The 19,207-nt window shown below is 34.5% G+C and overlaps 1 protein-coding gene and 1 long non-coding RNA gene across 2 annotated transcripts; both read left to right on the forward strand.

The window, feature by feature from the left end:
- Positions 1-653: 653 nt before the first annotated feature.
- Positions 654-13,002, forward strand: LOC110104652 (charged multivesicular body protein 7; the record flags this gene model as incomplete). Its single annotated transcript, XM_028698188.1, has 8 exons — positions 654-1,325; positions 2,734-2,793; positions 4,903-5,073; positions 5,164-5,346; positions 5,461-5,591; positions 12,299-12,467; positions 12,590-12,719; positions 12,896-13,002. Coding segments are annotated over exons 1-8 (1,164 nt in total), but the record flags the coding sequence as incomplete, so codon positions are not given.
- A 2-nt stretch (positions 13,003-13,004) lies between these two features.
- Positions 13,005-13,566, forward strand: LOC114580484. The gene is made up of 3 exons (XR_003701914.1): positions 13,005-13,097; positions 13,322-13,344; positions 13,441-13,566. It is a non-coding gene; the product is annotated as an uncharacterized LOC114580484 (long non-coding RNA).
- The last annotated feature ends 5,641 nt before the right edge of the window (positions 13,567-19,207 follow it).

Consider the following 19,207-nt stretch of genomic DNA (forward strand, 5'->3'; position numbering starts at 1 on the left):
GTAAATCTCAAGGAAGATTAAAACCCCTGTTTCCCTCTTTTTGTCATAAGTTTTGGATTTAATATGATTTAATAAAATTAAAAAAAAACTATTTTATCAATTTTTAGGATTTAACATATCCAAGATTTATAAAATTTATTAAGTCCTACTAAAATTTCATCCTACTTTTGTCAAACAATCCTCATTAGGTCAAATTAAACATTCAATCATATATCAAATTCAAGTGAAGCGCATAACCAACAATAATATTGTGTGATTAGTTTAACCATAGTGACTCAAATGATGAAAAATTTATTATGTGAAGACGTTGAATGCGTCCGGAGTCAATTAGACCCCGCCACATCACCCAATACACAGTGTATTGGATGATGTGGTGGGACTTGATTGGCATCCGGACATAAGCAACGTCTGCACGTAATAGTCTCTCTAAATATCGTAAGTATATAATACTGATTGCACCACACTTCTATAAATAAGAAAATAACACTTACAAAATCAGAGATCTTGGAATTTTTTTGGGTTCCGATCTTAGGACTGCTTTTTTTTTTTTTTACATGGATAGAGGAGCCGCTTTTTTTTTCTTCCTTCTTCATATAATTTCATTTTGATACATTTGAAATATTTTTCACAATTTTGTTTACAGAATTCACGCACATTAATGTTTAGCTATAAATTTCTTCTTGTTATATAAAAATATTTTTGATTAATTTTTTTGATATTAAGTTATGCTAAAACATAACGAGCATAAAAAGTTTACTGTCTAATTTTTTTATAAAAAAATTTAAATTCTGACAACAGCTTTCAGAAGACGAGCAAATCGAACGTCAGCGAACCCTAGTTCACTATTGGAAGTGAGGGCCTCCCTATGCTTCTGTTCGGCAGATTTCTTGATGAATTTTGAGTTTTAATACACCTCAATAGATCTGAAATTGGACGAATTTCCATCCGATATTTCTGATTTGGATATTGGAGGGAAAACTTACAGCATCTAAGTTATCAATGCACGCAATTAACCCTCTTGAGAGGTGACGTGCGATGTCAAAATCCTCTATTGTCATTGAGATGTGTGTCCATTTCTCCTCAAATCTCTTTGCAAACTAATCGGTTCTTTGATGACGAGTTCTTCGACGTCCTTATCCGTTTCGTCCGTGAGCGACTTGGTGAAGAACGAAGTGCCAGATTGGGACGATGAGGTTGTGGCTACTGCGCGTTTCAAAGCCTTCAGTGGCCAGAGATCGGATTGGGAGCCTCGTTTCCTCTTCTGGAGAGATCTCATCCTTAAGGTTGCTCGCAATCTCGGCGTTTGCGTCGTCCGAATCTCTGAGGTCCGCATTTTTTATTGTTTTTAATTGGTTACCGTTCTTCAGAAATCCACAATGTGTTTCAGTTTTGCTCTTCCGATGTCTCCAATCCGAACTTTCTCTGGGTTAAAGATTATTAATTTATTTTTTGATCTGATATTTTGCTCTAAAAACTTCGAAGTTCTGTTTTATGCTATCTGTTAATGATCCAGCGTCGTCTAAAAGAATATCTTTTGGGCTAACTTCGGAAAGAAGTAATCTTTAACAGTGAATACTCTAAATGGCTTGTTGGTATTCCAATTTAGAATCTAGTCCTTAAGGTATAATAGGTTGGCAATGAAAGAAGTGACTCCAACTATTTGTGGTCAACAACCTTAAAATATTACTGTAGGACTTTGAAATGCTCATTAATAGGTTGATTTGTTTGTGCTTGATAATTTTTTGTTTTACAAATTGTTCTCTCTTACATCATTCACGAGATTCCTGTTTTGGACTAAAAAACATGAGATTATAATTTCCATTAATTTAATCTCAATAATTTTTTGTTAGCTTTATAGACCCTCTATCATTTGTTCTTTTGTAATTGCTGTAAGTTGTGTTTACTCTATTTTAAGCAACTATCTTTTTCACAACATATAGTCATGTTAACATTTTGGTCTACAATGTTCAATTGTTTCCATTTATATTGATTAGATATACTTAGCCTAGTGGTCCTTATTTTTCTATCTATTGTACACATCCAAATCACCCAAACCTATTTTTTACTTTTTTTTTTAATAAATAACAAGTGTTACACTTCACTTCCTTTTATATGATAATTCATCTTTGTTATATCAAATTTACCTACACTTTTATTTTAAAATTATTATTTTTGTGACACTCAATTTTGCTGCATGTGACTTTTTTTTTGCTTCAACTTGCAAAGATTTTATGATGGTCTTTCATCTTCACATCAACCCTCAATTTTTGTTATTCTGGCAGCATTTCCAAGTTATTTGTTGACTAGTTCTTGTTGTGGTAACAAGTTCAGGTGATGATGATCTCAAGTGTGAAGCTACTATCCCAACTTACTTTCTTTGTTGATGATAAGAAACTGTAAACAAGACTTGGGATAATTTTTTTCTGCAAGGATTAAAACAATGGAGCTTCACTTTAGAGATCAAAGACAATGCCACTCAACCAAATAATTGTTGGTAGAAATAGAATAACTTGTCTGTTGCAACTTATAAATGAATTCAGATTTATTGATGGGCAATTTTTTCATTTTCCCTACTAAAACAAAACACTGCTTTTCTTCTTGGATATGTTGCTGTTACTCATGGCATATATTCATTCTGCTAAACAAAATGCTGCATATATTGAAAATATTTTGATTAGATAATAAATTTAAAATTTCTAGACTTATGCTTTCTTCTGATCATATTGTTTCTAGTTGAAAAATACTTGGTTTTCTCGGGGAGGCCTGACACCTTTATGCATGGAACAAGTTCTGGTAAGTTGCCGACGCTTAATCTACTATAATGTGCAGCAATGATTTTTATTGTTTTTTCTTATCCTTTTTCATCTAAATTTTCTTAGTGGAATTTTGAAGAGATGCTATTTGTAGATGATATATTGTCTAATACTCTAATTACGTTAAATAATTCTTGAATAAAATGCAAATTACAGCAATGGAGAGAAAGCTTCAGAAAATAGGCTGAAATAGGAAAAATACTAGACACTTTGTTAATTCATTGGAAATGAAAAAAAGGAAATAATACTTTGATTAAAGCTAAGTTTTAATTGGAGTAGTTGGTCTAGGCGTCTTCAATTTTGTACCAAATAAGGATAATATAACCATGAATATAATTAGTTTGAAATAGAACTGTATAGTTGGAATTGAGAGATGTTACTTGAAGCTTTTTACTAGCAAAAAGAGTACCATGAAGCAGGAGAAAACGAAGAAGTTCATAAATAGCCAACTGGGTTATATTAACACACAAATTATTCTTCACAATAGTAGTGTCATTTATGCTCTTTAATACTGAGAAGGCTACTGAGAAGGCTAAATGAGCACATTAAGAGAGAGTTGAACTTATATCTATTGTGTATATGATAATAGAATATACAGCTCCATCAGAGACAAGCAGTAGTAGATGTGAGGTAAGGAGCTTCGCATTGATGATCAAGGGTCAGAAAAGGAAAATGTTTGATTGATCAAGGCCACATTATTGCTACTGATGCCTTGATTCATCCTTAACGGTAGCTGTTTAAAGATGTTTTACATATCTTGAATAGGACCATGAATTCTTGTACGTATTGTCTTTCATCATCATTGTTATAATGATGACTTATAATTATTATAAGTTGTAAAAGCATTGAGAACACCTTCCCTTGGAATTTTTATCATATTAGCGCCCAAATAACTCTTGAAAATGTTATCTTTAGTGAATGCAATTGCAAACTCCCTACAATAACAACAACAACAAGCCTTTATCCCATTACATGGGGTCGGCTGCATGAATCATTTTTCTCCATTATGTCCTGTTAAGTGTCAAATTCTCATTTAAATCTAATAAAGAAAATGCCACTTCTAATATTTTCTAACCAATTCTTTTTAGTTCCACCTCTATCTTTTTTAACATAAGCTAAATCTAATACATCTACTCTCCAGAACAGGTTATTGGAAGGACGCCGTTTTATATGATCAAACCATCTAAGGCAACTCTCTCTAATCTTATCCTCCATTGAAGCTACTCCAACCTTTTCACGGATATGCTTGTTTCATATTTTGTCTCTAACAGTAAAGCCACTCATCCACTTGAGCATCGTCATCTCTCCAACACTTAACTTAATATTATGCTTCTCTTTTAATGGCCAACATTTTGCACCATAAAGCATTGCAGGTCTCACCACCATTTTATATAATTTTCTCTTTAAGTTTGAGGGGAACTTTTGGATCACACAACAAGCCTGATGCATTCCTCCACTTCAACAATCTAACTTGAATTCTACTGATAATATTCCCATCTATTTCACCATCACTCTAAACAATAGACCCAAAATATCTAAAACTGTGTGCTCTTATTAATGACTTATCACCCAAAGTCACAATCTCACACTAGATCTATTACTACTAAAATTAGACTCCATATATTCAATTTTAGATTTACTCAAACGAAAACCTTTAGACTCAAACTGCAAACTCCTTATGCATGACAAATTATATCACGAATGATATTTCTGATTTGCTTGCTAGTAGGGCAAATGGAGGCACTTTTTTCATGGATGATCAATATTTTTTTGTTTTTTTTTTGCTTTACCCTTTGTCTTCATTAATAAAGTGCTGAAGCAGCCAAAAAATTGTTTGTATCTTACTGTTGCTTGGCCTTTCCTCTCTTCTAAAAACAAAATAGTCATAAAGTATCTAAACTGCTGCTTTTTTAGAATGGAGATCGTATGACTGTTGTACTATGGAACTGTTTTACTTATTGTATGCATTAAATTCTAGTGTTGCAACGGAATACTTTGAAACGAAACTTTCTTTCCAACTCTTTTTGCGTGATGGTTCTGAACAATTTAAGGTTGTTTTTTCTTTTTAACCATTTATCACTTCCGCCAGCACGAAATGCATCTCAATGGGGACATTCTATTAAGAAGGGAACTAAGCAATCCGACTAGTGGACGTCTCTCTCGGTTGTTCAGGAGGGCAGGACAGATTTTGGGCACTTTTAGATCAATTTCTCTGGAAGATAACTCCGATGATACTTTTATTCTTAGGGTACTGCTGCAGGTATGCATCATTTTTACATTAAGATAAATGAATTTTCAATACTCAAATGAGCTTGAATACACTATGAGATGTTTTCCTTTGCATTTTCAGGAAAGAGCTGCTGATGTTATTAAAACCTTAAGTGCAAGCAACTGGACGGCTACATGCGTCATTACTATGAAGAACTTTCAAAGTCTCTGCAAGGGCTCTCAAGAAACTTCTGCCATTTTGTCTCACCTATGTGAAACTAGACAGGCATACTATTTGTCAGTGAGGAAGAATGAGTTTATTGAGGTAATTCATTTTATCCTGTTAATTCTTTTTATTTGTCATTATAGATAATTCTTTATTTTATGATTTACTTCTAGTCTTTTCCAGGACTATACTTAGTTCAGTTGCTGTATTCAGGGTGTAAAGCTTTCCCTTACTTCAGCATCTATTAAAGCGGTCACAGACCTTGACTATGATCTTTTGCACTTGTTCTGGACAAGAGAGAAGTTGCTGCAGCAAGTTGACACAGTCGGTCAACGATGGGAGAAGTACTTATTCTTTATACTTGATTGTGGTTTGTTTTAGAAGGTTGAATATAATATATCACCTTTTTGGCATTTTTTTTGCATTGCACATCAATTTGTGAAAGCATTGCAATAGGTGTGACATGGTGCCTGATGCTCCTTATGTAAAAAAGTTCATTGATCGGTATAATATCTTATTTATAGGGCTCTTATCTCCTATTGTAACCGAGAAATTGTAGGTTATCTTGACATCCAAAGGAGCAATCTCTGTTACATATTACTTTAGGCTAAGGAGATAGTTTGATTAGTGTAACCTAAGAACATAGCTTGGGTGTAAGGGAAAGAACAGGTACCGTGACAGTGAGCTGGTTAGCAAAAAGCACTTGCCCTCTTATTGTACTTACATAGTTCAAGAGTTCCCAGCAGAGCACTTGGGCTCTTGGAGAGTCTTCTTGTTCACAATCCTCTCTAAGAAGTTTGACGTTGATGTGGTGGTGGGATTTTCTTGCAAAATTGATATATGTTTAAAATGATATCTAGTGTTGATCTGAAATTGATGGGGTTAGTTGGTGGGGTAATTTGTCCTTGGACTCAACTTTTGTCAATCTGTCCAGAGCTAATCAATTGTGGGAAGAAAATAGTTCAAGATCTCAAAATATAGGGTGGATTTTAGAAAATTCACTTGGAAATGAAAGTGGACATCTCCAGTGAGGTTTTCATCAATTTTATTATTATTATTTTTTTTAATGTTTAGGATTTTGGGTCATCATAAACAGTAAACCAAAGGGGAAAAATTATGAGAAAATAGATCTATTAAACATGTATATTAGCTCTAAAAATTTTCTTCATTATTTATGTCTTTCTACAAATATAGTACCCTTCCTGTCTGGGTGAGGGTTATATAGATAGGATAATGATCTAGTTTTTGAGGCTCAAATCACATCTATCGTTAATGCACCATATCTTGTCCATATCTTCACCATTTCAAAAAGATTCACTTTCTTTTCTCCAACTCGCCTTATACAGGGTTGCCATCGTCATATAAAGAAGTCTCATTAACTTGGAAAATCAAAGAGTCATATTTGAGTCACTTCACAAAGAGTCATCCCTTAATTTATATAGAGTTGACCTCAACTTGCTCGATAAATAGTTGCTCCCTAACTAAAGACATTGAATTTCTTCAACGAAAATAACAAAAAAGAAGTAAAGTGTTCATCATAAATTGAAAGCAACACAATCACTGCAATAAAGCAAACAAAAAAAAACATATACCTTGCCAGAAGATGTAGCACGATAATGCCATTCATTTTGGAACATACTCAACTGCATCACCTCGAGGAGCTGATGAGTTTCCATCACCTAAAATTTTGGGAGAAATAGGGTGATTTAAGGAGAAATAGGCTTCTAAAGAGACCTAAAATTTTGAATTTCAATTTATGATTAATTGAAACATATTTTGGCCAAGAGATGTTTATCTGAAGTATAGATCTAAATTGGGAGATCACCTATTTGATTGGGTTAAGCATGTATGCTTTGGCTTTGAGGCCAAAGGGAAGGGAGAATGTGTCTTCCTATAGCATTTGGCTAAGGGAAAAATGTGATTTAACTTATAGCTTTAAAAGGCTAAGGACTATGAGATCTCGTATAGCTTTGAGGCTGAGGAAGAGAGTATAACATATAGGTTTGAGTAGGGGTGTCAATATTTGACGCGACCCGAAAATCCGACTCGAACCTGAAACGAAATTTTTGGGTTCTGGTTAGGAATTTCGACCCGTTTCTAAAATCGGGTCGAGTTCGGGTTGACCCGGTAACCCGAAAACAACTTGTTTTGACCCGTCAAGCCATCTCGTAGCGGTCAGGGATCCGTCAGGCCATCGCGTCTCCTCAGGTTGTCACCGCGTCAGAGCATTGTCGTGTCCGTCAGTGGAGCCCTCCGCCAGCCTGCCCTCTCGCAGCCGAGTGCGGCCGTTGCTATGGCCCTCCGTCGGCCTGCCGTCAGCGCGTCACCATGTTGTTTATTTTTTTTCGTCAAAGAAATGTCGTTGTCCTCCATCGGATTGCCATGACTGTCCGTCGGCCTGCCGTTCTTCTTCTTCCAGTTCCTCCGCCGGCCTGCCGTCGCATTCGCGCTTCTTCTTCCAGTGGACCAGTTTCTTCTTTTCGTGTCGGGTCGGGTTCGGGTCCAAAAAATCGACCCGTTTGTAAAAACGGGTCGGGTTTGGGTTGACCCGAATAATGTCGGGTCAGTTCCGGGTTCGACCCGAACCCGACTCGTAACCCGAAATTGACACCCCTAGGTTTGAGGCTAAGGGTTAAGTAATTTTTATTACTTTCAGGTTAAGAAAGTGGCTTGTCTTATGACTTATAGGTCCATAGAAATGAGAGGTTATTTGTAACTTTAGGGCTACAAATATAGCAGGTGTCCTTGAATTTTCATAATCAAGGATGAAGGTTTGATTTGCTTAATTTGTGTTAAGCAAAAACATGGGACTAGGATTGGTATCCTATGCCTAAAATAGGGATTTGTTGATTTTGGCTTAACAAACAAATTAGGCAACCTAGGATTTGGTCTTAAGGACCTTGTGTATACTCTCTTTGACTCTTTAGAGGTTAATTGAGAACCCCTGAGTGTCTAAGAAAACACAAAACAAAGGACTTTGGATAGGATCATTCAAGTTGAATTTGTTTCAACTTGAATCAAGACAACCTAAGATTTGTCATAGGGTGAATTAGGATCTAAAGGCGTCCTAAGATTTGAACAATGGGGTGCTTGAAGCTTTGGGGAGCTTCAAAATACCATGCACAAGGAAAGAGGGTTCCTAAAGATGGTTCTTATTTTTTTCTTAAGAATGCTTTGGATTCTTTAAAATAGAGAATATCGCTCCGATAGCTTTTTCGGAGGATCTTAGATTAATTTTGGCATAATCTAAGACCTTGGAATCATACGAAAGGGTGATTTAAATTTTTTAGGAGTTTTTATAATTATGGATTTTTTTTTTCACTTAACCATTTAACTTGAAAAATACATAAATAGATTTAAATATGATGGAATTTAATTTATAGGTATATGAGTGCCTATGATATATCCCAAATTTGTTTTATGATTAATTAAAACTAAATAATCCTATTTAATGATCTTATAAAAATTTAGGATTTTGAAAACTCTAGCAAAAGGGGCATGCACTATTTTTAGATTAATTTTATTATAATCTAAAACCTAAGCATTAAGCAACTTGATTTGGTCAAGTGCATAACCATTGAATTTGGATCCAATGGCTACAAAAAACTTGGGGTTTGTTGCAGGTAAATGATTGGTATGAATGAAATTTTAATGCATTGGGGGTTTATTAGTAATGAGTCCAATGACCCGACGCCTTATCTCCCTCATGCTTAATTTCTCAAATAAGAACCATCCATTGGAAATCATCGGATTTATATGGGTTTAGGAAGAGGAAGGTCAAATTCCTATGATAGGATAATCGATTTTAGGTAGCTCGAGCTAAAAAATTGAGTCCAAATTATATAAACTAGTCAAACTTAATTAAATTGAATAGCCTCGAGTTAAAATTGAGTTGAAATTGAATTTTTATAAAATCGAGGTGACTTGATTAAAAAATTGAGTCACCGCACTTGTTCCTCTAATATTTTAGTGAAGATCCAGAGCTTCTCACTTTAGATTCTATTTTTCTCTTTCTAGTTTTTATTTTCCTTGTTATCAAGTCATTCTTTTCAGTAAGATTTTGATGCTGCTCACGAACAAATTTGGATCCACCAGTAGGGATAATGTTTATCTTTGCCAAACTGTGAGCTCCTGTTCAATCTTTCACACACGAGTATACATTCTATTACAATCATTACTTAACTGTCATTCATTTCCGTCATTGCATACACTTTAGAATGCATCACTATGAAGCGTACATTCCAAAAATACAAAATAGTACATATTATGGCCCTTAACATAGCAAAACACAACTCCTGCATTATTTAAATGGCAAAGCACAACAATGCAAAATAGCTTGCTTTATGTTGATCGCTGGTGCTTGCTACATTTTTTTTTTAATTTTTTTTTTCTGGTTTAGTCTTTTTTTTTTTTGGCTTTTGATTTATTTAAATTACTTATATACATAAAAATTTTTGTTGGAGGTTAGATATAGCATAATGAGAGTATTTTCATTACTAAGTTTCGTTCTCATGCAAATGTATTTGCTCTACAATCTAATTAAATCAAGATAATAGATTTGTAGGTAGTAGAAATCTCCATCCTCCATCATTTGCCGGGTTTTAACCTACAATAGTCAAGTGTTGCAAGATAATTTACTAGGCAGAGTATACAAAATGATTGAATAAGTATCCTACTTTTTTTAAGATGAGGAAGAAGGCTATAACTTATTGTTTATGCGCTCATTTGGGATTTCTCTGCCCATAAATTGCATTTATTTTATGTTTTAAACCATTTTCTATCCTTTATCAAGAAAGGGGTAAATGGTTTGTCCCTTATATTCTTTGTACTCTAGCAAGTTTGCATGCATATTTTTTCCCACAAAGATTTTTAAGCCCATTAAAATTAGCCTTTGATTGAAACGACGTACTTTTTTTTTATGGACTTGTTTAATCTTTAACTTGTAGATATGAGTTATCAAGAAACACATTAAAAGTGTATATATAATAAGATATGTTAGAAAAATTATGATTTTCAACTATTAGTACATACTATGCTTATGTTTTAATATATCTATGTATTTCCCTTTCCCCTCAAGCCAATTCATGATTTGTGCTTTTGTTATATGCTTATCATTTGCTTTTAAAGCTCAGCTATTGAATGCATGAACTTTGTCAATTTGGCAATAGCTACCCAGGTTGCATCATGTCCTTTCCTTGAACTTGGAACACCCAAAATTCATGGTAATCTACTCCCATTTTTCACTATAGCATGGATAATGACTGCAACAAATTAGTGTCATTAATGTTCTACCTTCATGATTTGAAATGGTTCACATTTATCAACAAATTTTGCCACATCAATCTTTAATTCCAGCCTCAAAAGTTAACCTCAAGTCCTTATACATCAATTTTTATTTTGTTTGCCTCATGCAAAATATTGTCTCAAGCGCAAATAATTAGGGACCCACTATCTACCTCCACATTTTACTACACCGCTTTCATTAACCTTTTATTCTTTTCTTCTTTCCGACTTTGGTTAACTTCACATTTTTCATTTGCCTCTCATTTATTTATTGAGCTTCCTGAATTCTATCCTTCAAATATGTCTCACATTTATTTGATGTAACTTCTCTTCATGCTCATTTCCTATCTTTTTACATCAAACTCCAACTTATCTCTCTCTTTTATAAAAATAAACTCCTTAATGGGTAACCAACCTGTAGCATTAGTATATTGAACACTAAAATCTTAGTCTTTGATTAATTCAACCATCTTTTTTCGTCAAATTTAACTCTTTTGGAGTGAATGTATAATTCTAACTCTAATGATTGGTGTATACTTCACTTTAGAGTCCATACAAATAATGTCTCTATGTTTTCATGGCAAATGCAATTATAGGCAACTCTATATCACTTTTTTTATTGTTCTTCTCATTAGTTTTTATCTGTCTAGAAACATATGAAATTACCTTCTCATTAACACAACTTGATCCCTTGTGTGAGAGATCACTGTAGATCTAGAAATATTTTTTAACATAATAAATACTGATTATAGGGTAAAAAATTAAATAACCCTTTAACTTCTGAAAACTCTAATCTTACACTGCAGTACATCCTAATTGAATTGCCATCTGTGCCAGTTTGGATTATGACAAAACAATCTGCATAAAATCCTTCACAAATTTCTAATACTAGTCTGCAATTCCTAAATGGAGGATAGGGACCCCTACTTGATTATGCTAATTTTATTAACCATGGTATAATACCATGGTCATGAGAGGCACGTTCCTCCTGTGAAATTTTAAGACTTATTTATATATTATATATATTTTTTATTTCTATAAATATAATTTTCATAAAAAATATTCAATTTATGACCCCTCCATAATTTTAAGATTTATCGTTATGTATATCTATTAAAAATATTGATGGTATTTTTAAAATAGTCAATTTGTGGCACCGTAGAGAAAATTCTTTGCTTTGTTGCTACAGTGATTGTATTCTGATTGTCTCATTTGGATGCATTTAAAGCATTTGTTGTGAATGCTGGGTTTTTTAATTTATTATTATTTTTAATATTTATATCTGCTCTAAAATATATCAAATAACTTAGCTTTTTTTTTTAGATGCAACTGTTGGTCTAAATGTACTTTGAGTTGCTCGGCAAACATGTTTTAAATTAAAGTTTCATTGTGAAATGTCACCGGTTCCAATAAGTTCTTCTCTTATGAATCTGTTTATTTTTCTTAAGCTCCATTCAACATGGTGATATGGTTCCATTTTGTTATATTCATAAAATAATTTGTAATTTATTTGATTCCTCATGTGTATTTTATTCGACCAGATCTATTTGCATTATGTCCCACTTATTCCGGAAGAGGACCAAATTCCCTTTTGTTTAGAATTTTTAATAAGGTCATGATGAAAGGAACTTGAAAATCCTGAAATTTTATATTCTAATAGGAAGAGGCGCATATTCTCCTTTTTGTAGTAATTTTAATAAGTTTATTTTGACAGGAACTTGAAGATGTTGAAATTTTATATTCTTATTCCTCCGTCATGTTTTGGCAGCTCTAGAAAAATGGCAGCAGCTTCTCTGAGATCAGGAAACAAACAGGCTGCTTATAGACATATACGACAGGCCAAGTTGTTTTCAGAGAATAGGGCTAAATGCATATCATTTTTAGAGCGAGTTGAAGAAGTTCTATCTGTAATTACAGACACCAACTCCACAAAGATGGTAATGTTGCTTTTACATTTCTTCCTAGGATATGAAGAGGGCAGATATTGTGAGAAAATTTAGATTTATTATATTATTAATGTGCTCTTACAAGCTGAATTCTTTCATTCCCCCTGTTTCAGGTATCTGAAGCTATGCAAATTGGTGCCAAAGCAATTAAGGAAAACATGCTCAATGTGGAAGAAGTCAATGTTCAACTTCAGCAACTTGATGAGTTCATTACCGATCAAAAGCAAATTAATGAAGCCATAGGTAGCAGTTTCTTTCTTCTTCAGCTTTTGATTTCCTTTCTGTCTCTCCTCAGTAAGCTCGTTCAAGAAGTTAGGATACATTGTGGAACAAACTTTTACATATTAAATATGAGTTTTGTTCTTCTTGTTTGGCAATAAAAGTTGTAAATTTTGGTTTTGGGTTTGTATTTCTTGCAGAAAGAATGCCACTTCAGTCTGTAGATTTCGGAAATGATGATGTTGAGGATGACTTCATGAAACTTGAGATGGAGCTGGCTGATGAAATACCTCAGCGCCAAATCCAGGTTCCTTCTGAACTGAAGCAACGTACAATTAAGGAATCACCTGAAGCACTCAGCCAAAATCTATCAAAGCTCAACCTGGAAGCGGCTTAACTAGAGTAAACATTTTTTTCCAATTGCAAATAGTTTATGTTAGTGTAAATATACTTGCATAGAGAGCATAGATAGCAATTGAGTATTTTGCAGTGACTCACTTAACAAAATGGCAGCATCTTTAAGATTGGTAACTCTTTAAAAGAAGAACATCATTTTCTAGTTTTATTGGCAAGCCGGTAATTGACTTCTGTTAAAAAGTTGTTGAAAAGATTTTTTTTTTTTTCAGGAGATGTCTATGATCTTTCCCTGGTAACGGAAACGTCATTTTCTAGTTCTGTTGACAAGCTAGTGATTGACTTCTGTTGAAAAGTTGTTAAAAAGAATTATTTTTTAGTTTTATTTCAGGAGATGTTGCAGCGGTCTGACTTAGGATCATAATTAGTTTGTTGGTTAAAGGAGTATATATACATTGCAGTACAACATGATTAGTGTAATCGTTTAGGAAAGTTTGCATTTGTCATTTCAATACTACAGCAAAACTCAAGCAAAATTTTATAAAATGAATTTATATTTTGTGAACTACAGCTAATGCCTAATGATTTTGTTAGACCGGTCCAGCTGGCTCAGCATCAAGGCCAGCCCTTGGTGTGTTTCAGGACCAAGCAACCTCTTGGCCCCCTTGTGGGGCCCATGATTTGAATGCAAATTTAAAAAGGAGACGACTGTTTAGGAGGGAATTAATTTTGGGAGGGTATGTTTAGTAATTATCATTATAATTATATTTTTTAAATAAGGGGGAAAGTGTTAGGGTTATATTATGTTTGGTTGAATTTGTATCTCTTAGGATTTGCTTGGGCTCTAACCGCGGGCTAAGGGATAGGAGAGTTGGATCTTCGTTTTGAATTGAATGTACATTATATCTTATTTGTTTTCTTACCTTTTTCATCAATTATCAAGCTTTCCTAGTGTTTTGTCACCAAATTTCTTTTGATTTCTTCTTTTATCTATATTATTTCAATTTCTGCAAGTATTTATTAAGAAATTGATATTAGAGCGGTGTTTTGGGCTGAAATTTAAGTCATTAAAGCTGATTTTTGCTGCATTTTTCTTCCCGTATTGTTGATTTTCACCATTTGAAGACTAGATTTGTTGATTTATTTGTTGTTTTTCGTGGTTTGGAACCTAGATTTGTTAATAACAGTAAAGAAGATGGATGTGTTGGAAGTCAAGATCGAATAACTCGGGGCTTGCACGGAGAAAAAAATATTTGGGCGAGGAAGGCTCTCATCTATTGAGAAACGCTTTGAGAAATTGGAGGATATGATAAAGAATATGATCGAGATGCAGTTGAAGGCTTCACGGCGATTCCTCAGGTTGAATCAAAGAGAAAGGAAATTCTGGAAGAGATGATGAGAAAATTCGTGGAGATGTGATCCAAAATCTCGTTGACGGTTTCAATTGCTAACCTTAATCAAGACTTGATCAGGATTCCCGTGGCCGAATCTAAAAGGAAAAAGATCAGACAAGAAATGTTTGATGAAGAGAGCTTGTTTCATCAAAAGCCACCTCTTAGGAAAACTAAAGATCATAAAGTGAAAATTTGGGGAGAAGAAGAGGAGATGCCACCTTTGAAGCCACTTCTAATGAGGGGAAATGTTGAATGAGTGAGATTTTTTATGGAGCTGCAGAGTTTGGAAGGAGAAGAAGATAGGAAGAAGATAGTAGCACCATACATGATTCAACCACTCCTATAACAGTATCGAGAGGTGTTCCAGCCAGTTCAGGGGTCGTCAACTCCGTGTGAACATGAGCATGCTATCATTTCGAATGAAGGAGTCTCACATATCAGTGTTCGTTCATACCATTCTCACCCATTCCAGAAGAATGAGATAGAGATATTGATTAGGGAGATGCTGGAGGCAATGATCATTTGAATCATTGCCAGTCTATTTTTCAATGCAGTGCTATTAGTCCAGTGCTTCAGTAGTTGTTTCCTTCATTCCACCTTAAGGACAAGGTGGCACTTTGGGAGGGAAAATTCATAGACCAATCGATTTGATTGGAAATGAATTATGAAGTTTTCTAATTAAGAGGAAGCTATTTAGGAAGGCTCTTAATCAAAGGGAAATTATTTAAGAAAGTTTTAATTACAATTGAGATGGAATTATTTGGGGCAATATATCTAATTTGAAATCAAATATGATAGGAAATAATTTAGAGAAAAATTGATGATTTACAAGGGAATTGGGGGAGCTTATTTAAGACTAACAATAGAGTGATTTCAAGATTATATTTTGAGTTTACTGAAATTAGAAATTTTTAGGTTGTGAAGGCTCTAGCCGCCAGCTAGGAATTTGGGAGAGTCGGATCTTCCTTTCCAATAAAAGTCCAAAATGTATCTTGCATTTTTCTTTCATATTTCTTGCAATAAAATGAGCTTAGGTGTGTTCTTACTAATTTTTTTATCACCGTTCGATGATTTCAAGGAATTTGTATCCACTTCCTATCAAATGCTTGAGATACAATCGAAAGCATCACTGACAATTCCTAGGGTGGAACCACTAGGAAAGGAGATCTAGGAGGACGATGATGAATGGGAAAGTGTTTTCCATCAAGGACCACCAGGTGGGGCCCTGTTGGTGGGCGGATCGAGATATTTCGAAGGGAAGACAACAAGGAGGGAAGCCAACCCTTTTGCGAGACTACCTGGGCATGCGGAGAGGTGGAATTGAGAAGGGCATGATTGAGAGGAGCCATGAGGTCATACCCAACCAAGGGAGGAAGGAAGGAAGGGAATCACGCCATCACCACACCGGAGGAACGAACGAGTGAAGAAAACATTAGGGTATGGATGCGAGACTAAGGAAGTTAAAGATGCATGCCTTTGAATGAGGGTGTAATGGGTGGAACGTTACTTTGCTATCAACGAGTTGACTAAACTCATGGTGGCAGGTTTATGTTTGGAAGGGAAAGCCCTAGCTTGGTTCCAATGGAGGGAGGCTAGGTATCCTATCTACTCATGGGGAGATTTTAAAGAGTGCTTGTTTGAACATTTTTGAGCCATTTGAGGAGACCTATATGTGCAGTTCTATGCCCTATCTCAGGAAGAGACAATTATGGAGTACTGAGAGAAGTTTGAGCTGATGTCGGGGACATTCAGGAGAATCTCGGAGGAAGGATATGAAGGGAATTTTATGAAGGGGCTTAGGGAGGACATACATGCAGAACTCAAGATATTAAGGCCTAGGTGGCTGAGGGAGACGATGAAGCTTGTCAGAGGGTGGAGAAGAAGTATAAAAGGGAGAAGGCCAACTGAAGCAACATCATGGGTGGGGCCTACTAGAGTACCCCTATAACTCCAGAACCCAAAACCTAGACAGTATCCTTTTAGAGAGAAGCTCCAAGAGACAAAAGTGGGGGATTTCACCATGGGGGCAACTTCAAGCAACTCACAGAAGCGGAGATGCAGGATAAAAGGGAAAACGATTATATTCAGATGTGATGAGAAGTACACACCAGGGTATAAGTGTAAAGACAGAACTCTTCAGGTTATCATTATTTGTAATGATGAGGAAGTTGAGGAGAGAGGTGAGAGTGGATTATCGGGCCTTAAGTAAGGAGATTGTGCCAAACAAGTTTCATATTATAGTGATAGATTAGTTGCTAGATGAGCTTTGTGGGGCAACGATATTCACAAAGGTGGATCTGAAGTTCGCGTACCATCAGATTTAGATGAGAGGGGAGGATTTTTCGAAGATAGCTTTTTGGACACACAAGGGACACTATGAGTTCTTGGTGATGTTGTTTGGCCTCACTAATGCCCTTGCTATATTCCAATCCCCGTGAACAAGGTGTTTCAACCTTACCTCCGGAAGTTTGTTCTAGTTTCCTTTGATGTCATCTTGGTGTACCACAAGTACAATGAGAAGCATCAGGAGCATCTAAAGGCGATATTAAAAGTGCTCCAGGAGCATCAACTAAGGGCCAATATGAGTAAATGTTGTTTTGCACAGGTTAGTGTGGAGTACTTGGGGCACTTGGTATCCTAGGAAGGGGTAGCAACTGAATAGGCCAAAATTGATGTAATATTGAAATGGTCTCTACCTAGGAACTTGAGGTAGTTGAGGGGCTTTATAGGATTGACACGGTAATACAAGAGATTTGTGAGGAGATACAATACCATAGCTTGGCCTCTAACATATAAGCTGAAGTACAACTTATTGTGGGGAAAGGCTGCCACTTAGTCCTTTGAGATATTAAAGACAAACATGACCACAGTCTCAGTCCTGACCATACCTGATTTTAGCTAGATGTTCATAGTAGAGACTAATGCATCTTGATATGGATCGGGAGCAGTGCTCATGCAAAATCGCAAACCCATAGCATACTTCAGCCATGTGTTAACAGCTAGAGCTCGATTGAAGTTATGAGAGGGAATTAATGACCACCGTATTGGCTGTTCATAAGTGACAACCTTGTTGGGCCGACATTTCATTGTCAAGACAGATCAACGGAGCTTAAATTTCTTGTTGGAGCATAGGATGGTGATCAATGAACATCATATCTGGTTGTAAAGCTATTTGGCTATAACTTTGAGATCCAGTATAGGTCAGGGCTAGAGAACAAGGCAGACGATGCCTTATCCAATTGTGTGCGGGAGTTCCAAGAGTTAGCCATTTCATTACCGCTAATGCTAGATTAGAGGGTTATTAAGGATAAGAGTATACAAGATGAAGAGTTCAGAGAATTATATCCACATGACAGTGCTCTGAGGGTCTCGTTTAGAGATCATTTGATTATTTAATGAATGTCTTGATTCAAAAAAAAAATGAATGTCTTGATTCTTTTAAATGTACTTTAGGATCCATTTAGACTCAAATTCGATTAATTTTTATTTTGTTGGGTTATTTTCATTGAGACATTCAGTTCAACTATAATTTTGTTGAAAGTAAAGTTTGAATAGTCCCGAATTTAATTTTAGAAGTTTTGAAATTCAAATATGCTTCCAAATTCAAGTCCGATTATGATGATATTTTGTGACGTTATAAGGGTATTAGATTACATTGAAAAAGGGTCGTCTAAATATATGATTCTCACATTGCATTGAGATTGATATGAATCTCTTCTTGTACATAAAAGAACTATTTTTTCTTTAGTTAGTATATCTTACCAACACATAATAATAATCTACCATCTCATTGTAAAAAAAAAAAATCGTAGTTAATCTAAGTCTTTTGGTTATGAGTTTTGACTATCAACTTAGAGGTTTTAGGTTTGAAGTTAATCTAGGTCTGTTGGTTATTATATGTGCATAAATTTGGCTTAATTAATCTTAATAGACAGGGGGGACCCAAATTTTTTTATATTTTTTATTACTTATATAATATTAATAGTATTTATTATTTATTAAAATAAAATCATAGTTAAATTATGACTTTAATCTTTTTAATCACCCTTTTATAGCTCTAATTTTTGTATAAAAAAAATTATGTTGGGATATTATAATAAAACTTATTTTATGATATATTAACAATCTTTTACTTTTGGTTTAAAATAAATATTTGATTGTATTGATATTAAGATACTGTAAGTTGAAATAAATTTTTTTTGTTATGATTATTATAAAAAGTTAGCTATGAAATATAAGAAGGTATTAGTGTATTAATAATATTTTAGCAATCAAATTGAGAGAGAAATATTTAAATTGTATTAATATTGAAGTAATCATTAAACTTTTTAGAATATAATAAATAAGTGTTATAAGTTGTAATTTTTTTCATTTTATATTTTATCTTTTTAAAATAATTACTATAAGCAAAAACAAATTTATATTGCCAATATTGACCTCAAATGTTGATATAAAATTGAGAGAATATTTGAAAAAAATAATATATGCTCCCACTAAAAATAATTCCGGGCTCTCCTACTTTATATAGATGTACCCAAAACAACTTTTAACCCACTAATTTACATAATATAAATTATTTAGACGAGCTTTGAGGTTACTTGCACGAGATAATTAAAACATCAAGGTCTTTTTTGTATTTTCATAGAAAACATGGCTTTATTTGATAAATTTGTTAAATTGATATCAAGTCCACCGGGGCCCGCGCACGGCCCATCCTGCAAACAGCAATCGCTTGAATCACATAGGAACAAAGGAATTACCCGT

The sequence above is a fragment of the Dendrobium catenatum genome, unplaced genomic scaffold (assembly GCF_001605985.2).
Source record: "Dendrobium catenatum unplaced genomic scaffold, ASM160598v2 fragScaff_scaffold_1056, whole genome shotgun sequence".
Classification (NCBI taxonomy): Eukaryota; Viridiplantae; Streptophyta; class Magnoliopsida; order Asparagales; family Orchidaceae; genus Dendrobium; species Dendrobium catenatum.